At 42.9% G+C, this 20,178-nt stretch overlaps 1 protein-coding gene across 1 annotated transcript in view; it reads left to right on the plus strand.

The window, feature by feature from the left end:
• dok6 (docking protein 6) overlaps window positions 1-20,178 on the plus strand; it is a 425,625-nt gene that overhangs the window by 261,860 nt on the left and 143,587 nt on the right. The window contains exon 3 of the mRNA XM_041190321.1: window positions 3,975-4,089. Within this exon, the coding sequence (XP_041046255.1) occupies window positions 3,975-4,089 (115 nt within the window). The remainder of the gene's footprint in view (window positions 1-3,974; window positions 4,090-20,178) is intronic.

The raw sequence follows: 20,178 nt of genomic DNA on the forward strand, positions 1-20,178 counted from the left end.
ACCAGCTTCTCAATGCTAGATCCCACGTGCCTTTGTGCCTCCCAAGCCTTTTTGGAATCATGAAAGGATTCTCCTGTATAAGGCGATCAACAATCTATTATCAAGTACTGTTGCTGGATAGCATGCCCTTTGCGTGTGCTCACCCCCCCCCCCCGCCCCACCCACCCACCACCACCACCAATGGCTGTCTCAATGTGCCATGTACTGGGGCACCAGGTAAAATGAGACATATTCTGACAGAGAAAGGTCAGATCAGAGGCAAGAGCAGGACCTTCTATAGCTTGTGGATCACTTCACAAACCTAATCACCTTCAATTTATCCTGTGGCCTCACACCAGCTGCTGCAGCTCTCTCGTGCTGCTGCAGTATTTGTCTGAATCTTCCAAGGAGTGCAGTCACAGTTGGTGGGTTCAGGTTAGGTCGGGTTGCGGATTAGTCAAATGGTGAGGTTGAGTCGCAGGGGTAGCCAGGCAGTCGGGAGGTGTCAGGGTGGGTCACGCGGTGGAGTCTGGTGGTTGGGGACTGGTCAAGTCACAACGGGGGGTGGGGAGGTGAGTCGGGTTGTCATGGGGGGAGCCGAGGGGCATGGGGGCTAGTCAGGTTGGGCCGGGAGGAGCTGGGGGGATCAAGAGGGGAGTCAGGAGGGGCAACAGTGTCAGTGATTGCGGGGGGAGTGGTCAGTTGTATAATAACATAGGGGTTAGCCTAGGTTTTTTTTCTGTCAAACATTTCCTGGGTAACTGTTCAGGTAACTAAGCCCAAACTGTCCTAAGCCTCCAATTCTAACTCAGAGTTGGAGGATTTTTCTGAGGGTCCTGGGAATTGCTCACTGGAGGTTCAAATTTCCCAGGGAATCAGTGCGTTGGGACTTCCACAGGGTTCTGCACTGCATCTTTTGGGGTACATCCAGCCACCGAGAGACCAGAAGATCTGGACCATAGTTTCCTCATGGATTTTAAACCATTAAGATTATCAGAAGCACCAGAATTGATGTAAACTGTTTTAATAGCACTACCATTACTGAGATATGTTTTTAAGCCAATTTTTGTTTTAATTATTATAAAAGTTGCTTGACATTGTTGCAGGTAAATTTCCATTGTTGTCCTCTCTGTTGCTGGTCACAACTTTGGTGGGATATTGGGGGAAACCTCAGAGACATCTGCTGATAGTCTCACTTAAAAAACCAAGAGTTTGGTTTCAGTCTTAAGGAATACTGTCCAAGACTGAAGCCTGTGACTGTCACCATTAATACCCATTGAAAAAAATACATTCAGCAGATACCAAGATTTCTCATTAACATCCCTTTTCTTTTGACAGTTTGGATATTTTTAGCATTTTGACTTCAAGAGTAACTGCTGATAGCATGATCAAGAGTGCCAGTTTGATGTACTGAGACTGATCGTGTGAGGGAATTAAATTATAGGTACAGTCAGCCATTCACTCCAGCCACCTCAGTTTCAAATACGCGTGTGTTAATTCATCTCCCCAGCAGTGTCAATCTGAGCAATTCGAAGCCATCACCCCAACCATCAGTGTCCCCAGGAATGACAGAAATAAGAAAATGAATCATTGTCCTTTTCAATTTCCTCCCCTTCTGTCCTGAAAGCTGTGACTCATTTCACGATGCGATTCCACATGCTCAGCAGCCCTTTGGCACTTCACCAGCAATCATGAGAGTGTTGGTGCACTGTGGGTGAGGGGAAGGCAGTACGACAGTAAATCCTGAACTTGCACTCAGTCAATATCTCTGCATAACCTGCAGTTGCCAACAGTGATCACTGAGTGGCAGTCAGGAGCAGGAACCAAGACTGTATTCCCGCTGCCCCACCACCCCCTACCCTGCTATTGCCTTGACCGATAGCAGTGAACAGCAGAGAGTGGACGGACCGTTTCTCATTGTTGTCAGTCAATTTACTTGCTTAGTGTTCAAGTGGCTTGAGTAATCGGATCTCGAGGGTCGTGACCATTCTTTTGTAAAATAGCCTTGTATAGCACCTTTAACAGATTTAAGCACCCCCAGATGATGCACAGTGGTATTGTTGAACAAATTTTGACACCAAGCCAAATAAGGAAGCAGATATTAGGATAGGTGACCAAAAGCTTGGTCAAAGAGAGAATATTTTAAAGGAGGACAGAGAGGTGGATAGACAGAGAAGTTTACAGAAGGGATCCCAGAGCTTAGCACCTCAGCAATTGATTTCATAGACTGGAAACCAATGTAGGACAGCGAGCAGAGGGGTGACAGATGAATGGGATCTGGTGAGAGTTTGGATATGGGCAGCAGAGTTTCGGATGAGATGAGGTTTACAGAAGATATGAAGAGGGAGGCTGGCAAAAAGTGTGGCTAGTAACACATTCTCCTCAAATTTCTAGAGTGTTTAAGTGGTTTCAGAGGATTGTAGATCTTACTGATTCTTCCTGATTTTTAATCAGAAAAAGAAATGGGGGTAATTCTAGAGTTAGAAATTCTGTGATTATAATATTTATATATATGTGTATATATATATATATATATATAGATTTGCATTTATGCAGGGCCTTTCACAAGCTCAGGAGGTCACAAAGCACTTCACAACCAATGAAGCACTTCTGAAGTATAGTCACTGTTGTAATGTAGGAAACATAGCAGCCAATTTGTGCACAGCACGATCCCAAAAACAAAAATGTTTGACTGGATAACCTGTTTTTGTCATGTTATTAGCCAGGACACCAGAGAGATCATCCCTACACTTCTTTGAATCATGCCATGACACCTTTTATAGCTGTCTGAGAAGATAGACAGGCGTCCATTTAATATTTCATCTAAACCACAGTACCTCCAACAGTACAGCGCACTCTCAGTAGTTTCATTGAAGTGTCAGCCTGGATCATGTTCACAAGTCATTGCAGTTGGCTTGAACCCAGAACCTGCTGGCTCAGAGACAAGAGTGCTACTACTGTAATAAGGCGGATACTTTATCATATTCCTGTATTATTTCATGCCACTTTTACACGTGTCATTATTTCTTTAACTGAGCCATGTGAGAACTCCTTTTATCAACATTTATTTTGGTGTTGATTCATAGAAAACAGTGTGCTTTAGGGAATGGAAAATGCTTTGGTTTCAGTCTGGCCTACATAGATGTGATGGAAGTCATCTCCCTGTACCGGCTATAAGAATGCAATGTGAAAATGCGTTTGGGCAGTCCCAACCCAGTTCTTAGTGAGCATTGGCCAAGCAACAGCAAATTGTCTATAATATGGTACACCATATCGTCAATCTTATTCAGAGGCAGTGAGGATAACTAGAATGGGAAACAAAATCGTACCATTTGCTTCTGTAAAGTTTGAGCCTAAAGTTTATTGTTAGAGGGGATTGAAAAGGAAAGCTTTCTTGTGCACCAGATTTTGCTGCACATGATCTGGGAGTGTCCATTGCCACTACTGCATGCCCCCAAAATTAAAATATTCCAATCTCTAACATTCCTCAGCCTGATAACCACAAAAAAAACACAACAAAAATAAGGATACACAAGAGAGCAGAATTGGAGGAGTACAGAGATCTCAGAGGTTTGCAGGTTGGAGAAGATTCCAAAGATACAGAGGGTGACACCATGAAGGGATTTTAACACAATGATGAGAATTTTAGCATCAAGGCATTAGTGGACTGGGAACCAACATAGGTCAGCAAACACAGGGCTGATGGGTGAACAGGACTTGGTGCAAGTCAAACTGTGAACAGCAGAGCTTTGGAAGAGCTTTAGTTCATGGAGGGTGAATGATGAGGAAGAGTCATACGAACTCAAAACGTTAATCCTGTTTCTCTCTCCACAGGTGCTGCCAGACCTGCTGAGTTTTTCCAGCATTTTCTGTTTTTATTTCAGATTCCCAGCATCTGCAGCATTTTGCTTTTAAAAAAAAGTGCTATATTCCTTTATGGAACATCAAATGAAAGATTGTGCTATTTTTATAATTATTCTAACTCTTGCTTCCAGGTAACTGAGCTGCACAGTATCAGGAACATAAGCAGGTTGCCCCGTGAGACAAAGAAACATGCTGTGGCAATTATCTTTCATGATGAAACATCAAAGACATTTGCCTGTGAGTCAGGTAAGCAATTAGATGTGCATCTACAGTTTGAGGAAGTTCAGGCCATTTCGGAAATGTAAACCCATCCATATTAGCATGCAAAATAAAAAAGAGCTAGAAAAGATGAAAATATTTTATCTATGAGATAATTTGGTGTTGATATTTGTAGTAAGGGTGAGCTGGAGCTATTGATTTTACAGATGTGGTGGCACTTGTTTAACATTAGGCAACAATTAGTATTACTGTCATTGAACAGTAAAGCCTTATCATTCTCTGACATTGTGTAAACTATGCCTTTGAGGTACTATTACTGCATTTTATAATGTAGTTTGTAATGTGGGCTGTGTCTGTCACATAGCATTGGCAGTGGCACCAGCTGCCTCACAACTGGCACCATTGTAGAGTGCAGTGAACAGGCTAAAAATTTAATATTTTTTTGACGTGATAGGATTGAGCTAAGAGTAACATGTTGTTACGATGTTGTATAAAGGAAGGGAAGCTGCAGTGATAATTATCTTTGGAGCACATGTTCTAACGCATTTGTTGATTGTCATTTCACTCACTAGCTAATCAATATACCTTTTGTAAATAATCATTTTGAACTGTAAGACGGTTTTAATAACAGGCAGTTCACTATTTGCACAGATAAGGGACAGTATCAGTCAGGTTTCCTACTAATAGCAACCTTTGATGAGCTTTAATCCAAATATTCAATGAGATTTCTAGCTTATTTAAATACCTGTTCTTCACCTGCTTATGTACACACCCCCAATTCCAAAAATGTATTTCAGAAAAACTCCTGTGGGAAAAAATTATGTGGGTTTTCCCTTGTTTCAGTCTTATTTTCCTCTCGGTTTTTGATTTGTCTTAATGCTATTCTCAATGACATCGTCTTTTGCCCCTTTTTAATATCAGTTTCTCACTTATTCCATCTATGTTTTTGCAAAATGGTAAGAAGGTATTTTTTTTTTTCAAATATGCTTAAAAAAGGGAATAAAATCACTGGAATGCATGGCTTTTGAGAATGTGGTTGTGAGAGTATAATTTTATTAGCGACAACAGTAAAGTAATTGTCAATCACGTTGTAGCTGCAATCATCATCCTTTAAGGTTTCTTAAGGTGCTAATGAGGTGCAATGTCAAATTATACGAAGTGTACAATTTTTGAAAAAAATGTCTGACTATTAGTGGAGAAATGCTTATTTTGTGACAAGACCACAGATGCTGGTAAGCACAGTGAGAGGGTAACGTTTTTTGGTGGGGTAAACTATTGGTTTATTGTGCAAAGAAGACATGAAACTGCCAATGCATCGTAAACGAGGTGCAAGATTTTTAAAAAGTAGACAAAGGATTGCAGACGGTTTACAATCTTGGTATCCTATTTGACCCTGATATGAGCTTCCGACACCATATTCTCTCTATCACCAAGACACTTCTGCCTCCATTATATCGCCTGTCTCTCCCTCAGCTCATCTGCTGCTAAAACACTCATCCCTGCTTACGTTACCTCCAGATTCAACCATTCCAGTACTCTCCAAGCCAATCCCTTGTTTTTCTCCCTCCAAAGCTCTGTTGTCCACAGCTTGACTTGCACCAAGTCCTGTTCACCTATCACCCCTGTGTTTGCTGACCTACATTGGCTCCCAGTCCACTAATACCTTTGCTTAAATTCTCATCATTGTGTTAAAATCCCTTTGTGGTGTTACCCTCCATATCTCTGGAACCTTCTCCACTCTGCAAACCTCTGAGATCTCTGTACTCCTCCAATTCTGCTCTCTTGTGTGCCCTTAATTTTCATCACTCCAGCATTGGCGGTCATGACTTCAACTGCGTTGGCTTTAAGCCCTGGAATTCCCTCTGCACAACTCTTTGACTTTCCATCTGTCTCTCCTTTAAGATGCTGCTTAAAACCTACTACTTTGACCAAGTGTTTGACCTCTTCTTCCAATATCTCCTTTGGCTTCAAGTGAATTATTTTCTGATTGAAATTCTATGAAGCACCTTGGGATGTTTTTATGTCATTATAGGCGCTATATAGATGCAAGTTGTTGCAAACTGGTGAATATTAAAACCAGAACAGAGGACACACATCGACATGGGGGATAATTGTTAAAGATACCTGCACTAAATCACTGCACTGACCCAAAGAAAGGTTAACAAGGATTTAGCGAGGTATTGGAGGTTGATTGTTAGCATTTCTGCTGCCAAACATCGTTTGAAAGGACAGCATATTTGATAATCTGACTGAGCACATAATGCCTCAAATCAGGCACATCACTTCCACCAGAAATCAAAATGTCAGGGTTGTGCAAATTACATTTTATCCACTTTGATAAGAAAGAATATATTGTGGGAAAGAATTTAGATGGGCCAATTCACTTAACTTCAATCCCCACTGCTCTTTTGTTCAAAGATAATTTAGTGCATCAGAAAAGCGGATCCTAAGATAGCAAGGAACTGGCTGGATCTCAAGAGTCAATGTTTCATTAATTTGGAAGGAAGTATGCAGAAAGTGTTGACAGTGTAAAGATTAAATGAGAACACAGAGCTATTACCAGGTATCATATTAACCATATATTCTGAGATTTACAAGATATGTTAAATCAACCTGCCAATCTCTCATGATTATTGTCGGCACAGGCATTTACACACAAAGTATCCCTCATGGATAAGTGTGCTCATTTACATATCCATTGGAGGATAATGTTGCAAGACTCCCAGCTTGGTGATTCTTTGGCAATGAGCATGGTTTGGAGACAGGAATATGACATTGTAGCTTTAATTTTCTCATTTGTACTCACTTTAATGAGGGTGAGTGCCTGAATGAATTAATACAAAATTAGCACCCCCCCCCATCCCTACAATGTATCACCTGCTGTCTCTACGCTGTTGTGAGCCTTTTTATAGTCAAACTTGTAGATTGTTTTACCTGTGATTTACAGGAGAATAAGTTAATGACTCACTCAAAGGGTTGCATGTTTAATAAAGGTTATTTAAACAAACGATAATAGATTTAAACGATAACATAATTCCTGACTGCTTGGCTCCTAGCACTAGAATGCTTTAGCCATATCTAACAGTACGATGCTCCAGCATTACAATGTTATAAGTAACTGGTTATACAATCACTTTGAAGAGGCCAACTTCTGACATTTGTAGGGTTCCCTCCTGTTGATAATTCTTCTTCCGGCACTCAGTCAGGTTCCCTCCTTTAAGATTGCAATGCTGGTCTCTCTCGACTGCAGGACCAAAATTTAAAAGTCACTGTCTCTCATACAGGCCAACGTCCCTTCCAGTAATCTTGTTCCTAAGCTACGAGTAGGTATTCCTTCGATTTTTAACTAAAGTTGGCTGAGTTGACAATCTGATGCTCCCAGGCTATTTCAAACATCGATAGCTCTGTCTGAGTGAGTCGCCTTGCTGCCTTTGGCTAGCGCAGTCTGAAAATGTCTCTCAACTTTTTATAAGAAAAGCAACCAGGGCTGCATTTTCTCAAAGCATGATTCTGAAATGTCAGGTTAAAAATTGTCAGTTTGTTTCATTTCCTAACACTGTGGACCATCAGCTGTGTCCAAACAGCATCACACATTTCCACCATTTCCACTTGAAGTAGACACCGACACTGATGCACATACGGTAGGATGAAATAGATAGTTATGTTGCTAAGGAAGCATAAAGTGAAATACCAAGCAATTTTGAGAACTGGGTAGCAGTAGTCATGATTGAGTGTCCACCTGACAAAGGTCAAAGGCCAAGCATACCAAGTGCACCCAGTTAGTTCAAAGGAGATTGTTATTGTTCTGCTTCAAAATAGAGGCTGGTAGAAACAGCATTGATCTGAGGATTCATGTGTCTCCTTACACAGGACATTGAAGTATGGTGTGGAACAGTTACTTATTGTTGCCATGTCCCACATAACTGATTATCTGCACTGCAGTGTAGCTTTCAGCACATGGCAGAGCCAGTGTTATTTGCAGTGCACTTTTCACTTATTGCAAGCATGGGCACAGCAAGAGCATCTCATGAATGCACCTGCTGATGAAACCATAGTGACGTTCTTTGAGATGGCTACAGGCAAAGAGTTCTGAAACCTCCAAAATGTCCCCTTTATTCAGATCACTAGTGGAATACATCAAGCGTAACATGAGAAACTGGTTGGCACTCAATACTGTACTAGTTCTGACTCATGTAGGTCTGTCGCCGCTATAAGCATTGCAGTGAGCCTATAGGGACTATAATTGTGCAGAAAACAATTCAGTAATTGTCTAAGAGCTAAGTAAACAAAGCATACACTTTGAGTTATGCAAAACAGATGGTAACCAGAAGTTCTGTGATTGTGAGGGTGTAAGCTGTGGCTCACTGGAAGCATCTCAGATTTGGAAGGAAATACCATTACAGAGACTGGCAGACAAAATTTACCCAGGCAGTCCGGTGCAGTACTGAGGATGTGCTGCGTTATCAGAGGTGCTGCCTTTCAGATGAGATGCTAAACTGAAGTGCCATCTACCCTCTCAGCTGAACATAAATGATTCCAGGGCGTTGCTTTGAAGAAGAGCTGGTGAGTTATCCCTGGTGTCCTAGCCAATATTTATCCTTCAACAAGATCACTATAAAAAGGTGGAAACTTGCTATGTATAAATTGATTACTGCCTCCAACTTTACAACAGTGACTACAGTTCAAAAGTACTTAATTGTGTGCAGAGCACTTTGAGACGTCCTGAGACCATGAAAATTTCTATATCAATGCAAGTTTTTTAGCTTTCAATTGCAATAATGCATAACCTGGGCAATCATATTCTTGTCCACTTTGTCCCTGCCTCCAGTCACTGGTCCACTGCTGGTTGTTGCTCTAGCTCTTGTTAAGGGAAATGTATGGAGTCTGTAGAGATTCAGGGCTTTGGAATCTTTTCAATGGCGTGATAGAGAACTTGTAGGGGACTAAGGCAGAACCGTCCCAGATTTGCACTAAGTGCAGTAGCGGCCAGAAAAATGATGTTTTACCTGCTGACTGCAATGGTAACTTCTCACACTGTATCACCCCAGTCTTGCCACATTAATTATGCATTCCTGGGAAACATGCCGTTTCGATGATTGGGGGGCTCTCATTTGCCCGCCACGCCATCACCTCACTGCTTCTTCATGCCGGGGGCCATATTTAAAGTGCATCTGCACGCACACCTCTTAGACTTCCAGCCCAGGACAGCTGCAAAGAAGATGTGAGCCCGAAAGGCAATAAGACTGCAGCTCCCCCGGTTTAATGATGCACCTTTTGGATGCAGTGGAGGCCTACTGTGATGTTCTCTACCCCCACTCTGGCCCCAGGAGGGGCAGCAACATCACTAATCCAGCATGGGAGGTGGTGGAAGCGATGGTAAACACCAATGCCCTGCAAAAGAGGACAGCCATCCAGTGCCGAAAAAGGTTGAATGATCTCCTCTGTTCCACCAGGGTAAGTCACTCTCCTCATCACTCTCAACTCACACACACACCACACACACAAACCAATCACATGCACAGGTATCTCACTGCCAGTTCAAGGGACACCGTCATTCACTCTCTCATACAGACCTTCATTGTCCTCATCCCATCCATGGAACCACTCACCATCCACACATGCCTGGCAGGCGTCCTGCTTACACTGTCTCCACCTTTATTCATGTGGGACAAGCTGGCACCCACCAGGAGGGAGAGGTCATAAACTGGTGGAGGAATGTCTGAAATCAAGGTCCTCACGGACTTTGTAAACAGAGCCATCCAGTTGGCCGGCCGAGGATCTGGACCGTTCCTGTGCTGATGGTGAGGTCGGCAGTGCTCTACCAAGCGAGGATCCAGCAGTGCAACATCCATCAGACAACCACACTGTGAGTGATGTGTCCTGTTTCACAGGCCATTGCTGCAGTAATTATCTCTTGTTGCTTTTGCAGGCACATCTAGGAAACAGCCAAGGGGGTCCAGGAACCAGGTACTTGACTCAAGCCCCAAAGAAACCTTTGAAGGCACCGTCATTGAAGACCTACCACCGCGCTCACCCACACCCTCCACCAGCTCAGAGACATGCACCTCGGTGGGACCTAGCTTTAGAGTAGCCTTGGGATCACAACGTGGTGAGCACATCACACTATCTGATCCACAACAGGTGATGGCAAGGACTTCTCAAGTCTCCGACACTCAAGAGGACTGTTGCAGGCCAGAAATCTGCTGAGTCCGAGTCAGATGACGCGCCTCTGGACACGGTCTTGTTGCAGTTGCTGGAGCTACAATGGCAAGCTCGGGAACATCAGGAAGCGATGCCTGGTGGCAGGAAATGCAGCCCGCCATTGACAGGTAGAGTGGACAATTGCAAACTGGTTTCACAATGTCATGAAACCAATTTTTGTCCTTCTCGCCCTATTGTCCACTCACACCGCTGAACATACCCGACGCCAATGGGCACGGAAAATTCTGCCCTAAATATCCTTTATGGAAGCTCACGGTAGCACTGATGTTCTAGGTAGTAGACCATGACTGCCCCATAGATCTTAATGAACTAAATCAATACATCTCATCTATGACCTCAGTGACCAGTTTGAGCCCCCTCAAGTCAGCCATGCATTCAAGAATTAGTTAAGACAAATTATGTGTTTAAAAATAATAACCTGCAGTGGCATTCATGAGACTAGTTGTTTGTGCTTCAAAGGGGCCTGGGCACTCCAACCTGAATCACAATAATGACTCAACTTCTTCAAATTGTTGGCAGCAGTGTGAAATTCTGCAGACTGTTCCAGCTAATGGCTTTGTGCATCTGGAATTTTGTTTATAGGGGGTTTATTAATGTTTTGACATTGGACAGGTTTGCGACTGATGATGTGTTTTAGTGCCAGATTGGCTATGATATAGCCCTTTCATTGACCATGATAGTGGCCACATCAGCTCATCCACTGACTATCTGACTACCTATAAATATACGTTTGGAAAGCTTGTCTTAATTGGCTGTTAACAGCAAAACAATTAAACTTATAAAAATTCAGAATCTTGGAGTGCTCGATAGTTCTAGTCTTAACTGCCTGGCACTTGACTGAGTTTTGGCTCATATACTACAAGGTTGATACCTGCACCCGAAAGGCTAAATTTTAAGAAACTAAGAAAGTCTGGAACTAGGCTTCTTCAACTTTTGGACTTCAACAAAGAAAAACTTGACACTAGAAAAAAAAATAAAGATTCCTTGTGGACTGTTCCCATGCCATATACATAGTTAATGTCCTCCATTGTATCTGTCCCCTATGTATTTATGTAAAAGTCAGATTTTTGAGGTCAGTGTTTTAGGCCAAAAGCCATGGGGTTGGCTTTTACGCAGGTAATATTTTTGTGGTGTTGTCATGCTTGCTTGATTGAGACCCAAGTGAAATCCAAAAAGGAATAAAATAAAAATAAACAACACTAAAGACTTCATATTAATTATCCAGCATTTATTTATTTTATAACATTTCAAACTTTGCTGAAAAGACGCACGCTGTCGAAGTTTTTCATCTTGCACTTGTCAGGACAATTCGCAAGAATACCAAATTGTAAAGGGAACAACAATGTATACTGCATGAGAAGAGAGCGCTGATTGGTTGGCAAGTGGACACAGTGTTTACAAGGAGGGTTTTTCCACAAGTCTTGGTCATGGTCTTGTTGGCTGGCATGTCTAAGTTCATCACTGTTTCATTGACATTTCCAGTGCAGTCCAATCGTAATGCATTCTTCTCCCGTTGTTGGGTGACAAATGGGTGGAATTTGGTGATTTTCATCATCAGGTTCAGGTAGCAGACACTGAGATTTTTGTTTTCTGACTGAGTGCTAATCTTGCCTTTTCATAAGTCTTGTGCAGCAACTGGCACTGACCTTGAACCCTGGAATACCATCTTTCTTTGCCCCTCTGAGGATGTAGAGCCTGATGACTCCTCTGGTGGTAATATGACCATTTTGCCAATGGTTGTTAACCCATTCTGCTATTTCTTTTCCCTCCAGTTTAAATTGAGCTGCATGCTTGTTATTCTTTCTCGAAAGCACCGCAATGGATTGTGTGGTTTTTTTATTTGTTTTATTCATTCATGGGATGTGGGTGTCACTGGCTAGGCCAGCTTTTATTGCCCATCCCTAATTGTTCAGAGGGCACTTGAGAGTCAACCACATTGCTGTGGGTCTGGAGCCACATGTAGCCCGGACCAGGTAAGGACTTCCTTAAAGGGCATTAATGAACCAGATGGGTTATTACAACAATCGATAATGGTTTCTTGGTCATCATTAGACTTTTAATTCCAGATTCTTACTGAATTCAAATTGCCGTGGTGGGATTCAAACCCGGGTCCCCAGAGCATTACCCTGGGTCTCTGGATTACCAGTCCAGTGACAATACCACTACTCCATTGCTACATATTGGTCTTGTTGTTTGGCAAGAAGATTGCTCCTAAAATTAAGAGGGAAAATCTAAAGGTTCCCTTTTTATTAAAATTAATTAACCATAGCAATTAGTAATAAGTAATCAGTGCACAACATGGTTAAATCCCTGAGAAACTTAGGGTTGACTTTTCCACGAGGTATATGAAGAATTAATTTTTTTTAAAAGTCAAAGTCATGGTGTTGCCTTTTACCTAAGTTTACACAGTATTTTCCTCTGTAAATGTTCTAAATATGAATTAATTTATCATAACATTGCCTGCTGATACAGCCCTACTCAAGTAATGAAATGGGGATCTTCTAACTCTCTGTGCGCTGTCCTACTGCTAACTAGGGTTAATTGTTGGACTTGAGCTAGGTTATCTCAGGATAGTACAGAGTGAAAGGTCTAAAGGGTCACAGAAACTGTTATTGGACGAGAAAACGGAATCATAGAATGAGTATAGCACAGAAGGAGGCTATTTGGGCCATTGTGTATGTGCTGGCTCTCCGAAGGAGTAGTTTACCTAATGCCACTCCCCAACCTTCTCCCTGTAGTTCTACACATTCTTCATTTTCAGATAATAACCAATTCCTCCTTGAATGCCTCAATTGAACTTGCTTCCACCATACCCTGGGGCAGTGCATTCCAAATCTCAATCTCACTGCTGAAGAAGTTTTTTTCCTTATGTCTTCATTGCTTCTTTTGCCAATTACTATAAATCTGTGCCCACTTCCACCAGTGGGAGCAGTTTTTTTCCCAACCCACTCTTTCCAGACCCCTCATGATTTTCATTATGTCTATCAAACCTTCTCTCAACTGCCTCCTCCAAGGGAAGCAGTCTCAACTCTGAAATTTGCTTATGTAATTGAAGCTCCTCGCCCCGGAACCACTTTTGTGAATCTTTTCTGCACTCTCTCTAATGCCTTTAAAGAGATTATAATAGGTTAATGAATGGGGAAAACTGGCAAATGGATTTCAATGTACACAAATATGAGGTCACTCATTTTGGACCTAAAAGGATAGAAGAATACTTTTAAATGTTGAAAAGCTAGAAACAGAAGGTTCAGAGACTTGGGGGCCCAAGTACAAAAAAAAATCAAAAATGCTAATGAAGGCAATATTTGTAGAAGGATAACTAACATCAACTGTAGGTCATGATCCTCTATGCTCAAGGCGTTCTCAACTCTCTCCTCTTGTTGCATGGAAAATGCCTGTGACACCCATGCATTCTGACACTCCTTGCATTGCTGTCATGATACTTCGACATCTTTTCATGTGTAAAACTCACTAATTCTAGGAAAACTGGACAACACATCAGTAATGCCCTTTAAATGTTACAATGGCCTTTTTCTGTACGTTTTCAAACATGTTAAAAAATTATTCTATTTTAGTTAAGTTGCACTAAGGTATCTTAGCCATAAGTAAATTGCCTATTTTTTATTCATCACTGTTAACTTGTCTGTTTTCAACCAAGATTAGCGTGTACAAGAATATCTTACTGTGTCACTCGTGTCTCAGTCAACATCAGTTCCCTCAGTTGCACTACATTAGAAGGTTTAATCAGTCTGCAGTCTAGATCAATCCTCTCAGTACGCTTTTTTTTACCTCAATGCAACCAGCAATAATGGGTGAATACAGTTGCCCAATTGGTTGCAACAGGCAAGCCTAGCAATTTACTTTTCAAATTACTTTAGGATTGTGAGTCAATTAAAATGGGTATTCTCCCCAGCTTTATATTTAGATCACATTTTATAATTTAAATTGAGTGTTTAAGTATTTGTAAATTACCTACCCTCAGCTCCCATCTAATTCTTTCTCTCCCGCCCTCACACCATCTTTCAGTATCATCCTTATGTCCAAGTTGGGCCTACCCATTGCTGGTTTCTATCTTGCCCTCTGCAGGCATCCAATGGTTTTACGTGTATTGCTGCTACTATCTTTCCAGGGTCCACTCACCACTGCTTTCCAGCATGTCAATGCAGTTGCTTTTACCCAAAAATTGATTCAATGCTGATGGCAGCGTCTGATGTGAGAAGTAAACAGACAAACAATGCATATACTGCCAGTTTGGAAATTGCACTCGAGTGCCACTCGACTGAAGAGAACAAAGACTTTCTCTCCCGGGTTGGGTGCGCAGAGTCGGAACATTTCACGGCTCCACGTACCCGATCTGGGAAAAAGAGGCCCTGAAATTGGGGTTTTTGTTCCGGGGGACAGGCTGGGTTAGAAGTCAGGCCCGCCGCCCCTGGAACGAGTGTGGTGGCTGCTGGGTGAGGAGGCGGCCTAGCCATAAAGCCTGCCTCTGTGAATCGGCGCTGTGTGAAAGATTGAAAAATAACAAGTTAAAAAACACATCCAGCCCTCACCACTCACCCCCTAACTCCCCCACACACAAACTGCATGCCACCTCATGCCCTCCAATCCACCCCCCACCACTTCCATACTAACCTATGCCCCTGGTCCCCCTACCCTCCATGAGAACCCACAAGCCCTCATACCCCATGCCAATCCATGCCTCATCTCATCCTCATAGTCCTTTATAGCCCCTATACCAATTTAGCGCCAAATCATGCCAGCCCATACCTCCATCCACCACCCTTTGCCTTTACCCCCTTCATGTCAACTTACCTATACCCACTGTGGACAAACGTCAGGAGCCATGCTGACTATAAAATAGAGTTATGTCTATTGATGGCATCACTATTTTAAAAACTATGTATTGATTTAAAAAAGCATTCAATACATTGAAATTCATTCAACCAATCTCTTATGAAAACAAACATTTCTATAACTACTTGGAGCTGTCAATCAAACTGCTCACTTAACAGGCATCCCACTGTGATAAAGTTAGGTTGTAAAATCAGTCATGCAGCACAAATCCTATAAGGATAACCCTCAGGCTTATGTCAACAGACAGAGTGAAATAGCCACATATTTTTTTAAAATTTAAAGCCCAGCAGAGTTAAATCCTTTGACAGTCCCAGTAGGTTGATGCACTTTTTTACACACATTCATGTTTACTTTTAATAATCCCAAAGGGCACCTGACCTCTCCCAAAGGTGTACTGGGATCCTTATCTCTCCAAGAATGTACCTTGGCTTTCCAAACAAACTCACAATGTTCAGTCCTGCTCCTACCAAGTGTAATCTGCACACTTTGGGTTTCAGTCACCTAGTTCACCAAAATCACATGATTGTTGCTGGTTTATATGTGCAGCTGCCCCCGTGAACCACAGATGTGCAATTTAGAGCCCATTCACCTCTTCCCCCGCCCATCCCAAACACCAATTAAATGGCAGAGGCTGGGTTCAGGGTGTTGTACTTGCAGGTTTGGGCCTCTGCCAGCACTTTCGTGCAGACGGAGAGCCTCTCCCGTCTCTCTGCTGGCCCAAATTGTCAGCACTTGAATCCAGAATGATTAAGTGCTAACTGAACACCCATTACTTAATAATGGCAACATTGTGAATATCCCAACCAGTCCCATGTCTATTTTTTCCTCTGGACCAAGATGGATTCCAGGCTGGAATTTTACGCCCAGGAGCCCTTGTGATTGGGCTGCAAACCAAATAGGCGGCCTAAAAGATAGCAGGATTTTGGGAGTAAGTGAAACACGGGTGGAAAATAAATGGCAAAATCTCCTCAATCGTTTATGATCTTCTGTTGATCCCTCCTCCAGAATGCTTTTCCACTCATAATAATGTCCGCACCCCGAAGTTACAGAATCTGATGCACGTGTCCTCCAGTTGTGCTTGCTCAGAGCCTCTCTTCAAATTCCAACCAGATTTTTCATTGTAACAGCAATAAAGACATATTTCCTAGGGAAAAGTTTCTGCGTTGGGTGCAGTCAGCAATCCAGACGCAAGGTGCCCTCAAATGTGTGTCAGTTTGTCAAGTTGTATATTTGCTCAAGCTTCTGCTCAAACGTACTTGCATTTATCACTGAATAATCCCGTTTATTTCCCTGACTTTCAGGCAAAAAAATGAGGTAGAAGGAAGCACATGCACTTTCAGGTCAAAAATAAGACATAAGCTGGGTAATTTGGGCGAGAAAACATGAGGTCAATGGAGATGAAAATCAGGAGAGATGTGAATGAACCTGAATTGATTTCACCTGTTTTATATTATCACCCAAAGTCAAACATTGCCCCCAAAGCCGTTGCACAGAAAACTTTGGGATTAGTCAGGTTTAACCAGAAAGTGGATTTGGGGGTGGGGGGGTGAGTTGGGGAATGTATGTTATTTTAAGTAATTTTACAGTTGTCTTCACCAAATCTCATGACAGTTGACCATCCACAGCCTTATCCTGCTCCATGGAACATTGCTCAGCGTCCTTCCATGATGCAAGTTATTCAAGGTGCACCCCTCCTCCTGCCACCTGCAACCCCTCCCCCACCCCCCCACCCACCACAGGTGGATTCTAAGATAGTAATTCAGCTGAGCGATTCAGACAATCTGGCTTGTTCATTAGCTGAATCCTGCGTTAGACTACCGCCTAAACTCCTAAATGATTTTTAGGAAATCATTTGAGTATTTTTATGTCATGTGAACTTTTGTGGCCTTTTTTGATTTTGTGGCTTTATGCCAAGGTTTTTGTAGACTATCTGCCTATGACATAGCTCCCAGGGCATCAGTTTCTTCTGGATGGTGAAATAGGGAAGAGGAAGAGTTTATTTAATTGGCAATGCCTATGGTTCTTTATTCTCAGTGGCAATTTGCAAGCTAAATGTAAACCGAATCATAAGGTGAATGAAAATAGCCCCTTTGTTTCTATACCTTATCAGTTTCCCTAAATAGGATGGCCTTCAGCAACTTTTCTACAATTGGCTCCTTCTCAATATTGTCCGCCAGTTAAAGAGGATCAACCACTCCACGATATCCTAGTGCATAGCATTTAAAAAAAAAAGCATGAAACTCTAGTAACCAACATGTTGCACATTCCACATACCCTAATTTCTAAGGCAGATCAATTCATCTTCACCTCCGTGGATGCCAAAGTTCTATGTATGTATTCATGGTTTCCACCAATTTCCTGGTGGAAACGGCATATTTGATGGAGACCCATGTGGACCATTACACTCCTGTGGGGAGGAGTACCCTTTACATGAGCTAATAAAGGTTTTATCCCAGTAATACCCAGTTACTGCACATTATTACCCCAAATTATGCCGGGAATCCAAAGTTTTCTGGCAACTCAAATAATGCTTTCATCCACAAAAATATATTAGTTCATTCTTGTTTGAAGACAGATAAGGGTCGAGGGGCTGGATGTTAGCGGGGCTTCACTACTTACTGTTATCATGGTTCTTGCCACCTCTGTGGGCTCCATTATTCCAAGGGTGCCCTGCAGTATAATCCAGGTGAGGGATCCAAGTGCTTTGAAAGGCACTGGTGGAGGCATCCACCTGGAGTAGCAGGAGGATCCAACAGATGAGAAAGACCAGGCTGAAGGCAAACCATAGGCCAGGCTTTTGAATATGTTGCCCGGGTGATCTAGTTCCATCACCTCTGCAGCTGCTGAAGGAGGCAGCCTCCAACAAGGGGCCACCTCTTCCCCCTCCAACTCTTTCTGTTCTTCCTGGCCAGTAATCAATTATTCCATCTCCGCGCTCCTCTCATATTCTCTATGTACTATCATCCCCAATGAAGTCGAATCATAGGGCAGAGCGGGCGGGCACGGACCCAATTGGCACCCCCGATTGAGTCCGTGCCGCCATTTTACATCGGCAGGCCAATCAAGGCCTGCCCAGCGTGACATGCACCTGGAAGCCTGAGTCGGGAGTTTGATCTTTCGTGAATGCGCGTGAAAGAGCACAGAAATCTCCACGAGGCACGGAGCTGCCTCAGGGAGATTAACTTGAGTGTGAAAAATGGAAAAGAAGATTTTTGAAAAATATTCGGACATGTCCCCTCATGTGAAACTGTCACATGAGCTGGGACATGTGCATTAATTTCAATTAAAAAAACTTTTTCAAAATTTAAAATCATTCACGAAACCTCATCCCGCCTGTGGATGAGGTTCCATGAGAAATGCAAAGGCCACCTGGGCTCTTCGCTTGCACCCCCTTCCCCCCCCCCACCCCCTCCCCAACCTTAAAGCTGGACGGGCAGCTCCATTAATTATTTTAATTGACAGTCAAATGGCCTTAATAGGCCTTTGCCAGTTCAGTGGGAGCGCAGCCGACCCTGGGGTGCGCTCACCAAACTGAAAGTCTGAATGAAGCGCCGTGACGTCGGGACACGCGTGTCATGTTACACCTCGGAGAGCGGGCCCCACCCCCTCTACAGGCCCCACCCCCACACAGGCCCCACCCCCTCTACACAAGGTTGGAGCTTCTCTTCCTTCCAGATCTCCCTATTATTTCTCAGTCATGTGACCTGACATCATTATTACATCAGCATCATGTATGCTTCTGATGTTAACCCTTTGCTCTACAGTTATTACCTCTTATCTAAACTCCTTGATAATTTTAAACACCTTTATTAAATTTCCTCAACTTTCTTTGTTCTAACACAAGAAAACTCTATATAGTACCTTTCACAGCTTCAGGCTGTCCCAAAGTTTTTTTTTGCAGCCAATGAAGTACTTTTAAGATACAGGAAACATTAAGTGTTAAACTTGGTCAACATTAAATCTTAAACTTAGCCTCTATTTCCTTGAGTTGAAAATGTTGAGGGAAGATCTGATTAAGGTATTGAAAATCATTAAGGGATACGATAGGATAATAGCAAAATAATTTCCCTTAGCAGCGACATCCAGAACAAGGAAATATAATCTTGAAATTGGAACTAAGCTTCTGCTCTGACATCTCACTTTTTTTTTAATTCATTCGCGGGATGTGGGCTTTGCTGGCTGGGCCAGCATTTATTGCCCATCCCTAGTTACCCTTGAGGAAGGTGGTGGTGAGCTGCCTTCTTGAACCTCTGCAGTCCATGTGGTGTAGGTATATCCACAGTGCTGTTAGGAAGGGAGTTCCAGGATTTTGACCCAGTGACAGTGAAGGAACAGCGATATAGTTCCAAATCAGGATGATGAGTGCCTTGGAGGGGAACTTCCAGGTGGTGGTGTTCCCATCTATCTGCAGCACTTGTCCTTCTAGATGGTAGTGACCGTGGTTTTGGAAGGTGCTGTCGAAGGAGCCTTGGTGAATTCCTGCAGTGCATCTTGTAAATGGTACACACTGCTGCTGCTGTACGTCAGTGGTGGGGTAGTGAATGTTTGTGGATATGGTGCCAATCAAGCGGGCTGCTTTGCCCTGGACGGTGTCAAGCTTCTTGAGTGTTGTGGAAGCTGCACTCATCCAGGCACGTGGAGAGTATTCCATCACACTCCTGGCTTATGCCTTGTAGATGGTGGTCAGGCTTTGGGGAGTCAGGAGGTGAGTTACACGTCACAGGATTCCTAGCCTCTGACCTGCTCTTGTAGCCACAGTATTTATATGGCTGGTCCAGTTCAGTTTCTGGTCAATGGTAACACCCAGGATGTTGATAGTGGGGGATTCAGTGATGGTGACTTACTTCCTGGCACTTTTTTCTCTTTTCAATCCTGCGGGAATCCCACTCTTATTTTTCTGGACAACTGTCGGCTGCTGAGCCCCTCTCCATTTCCAACTTTTCCAATCCCCTGCTGTTATCTGTCCTATGTATCAAATGCGTAACCCGCTACCCTCTACCTAGCTCATTTTCAGATTAATGCTTTCTTTGAATGTGAGCA

Source organism: Carcharodon carcharias, chromosome 6 (assembly GCF_017639515.1).
Source record: "Carcharodon carcharias isolate sCarCar2 chromosome 6, sCarCar2.pri, whole genome shotgun sequence".
In the NCBI taxonomy this organism is placed as follows: domain Eukaryota; kingdom Metazoa; phylum Chordata; class Chondrichthyes; order Lamniformes; family Lamnidae; genus Carcharodon; species Carcharodon carcharias.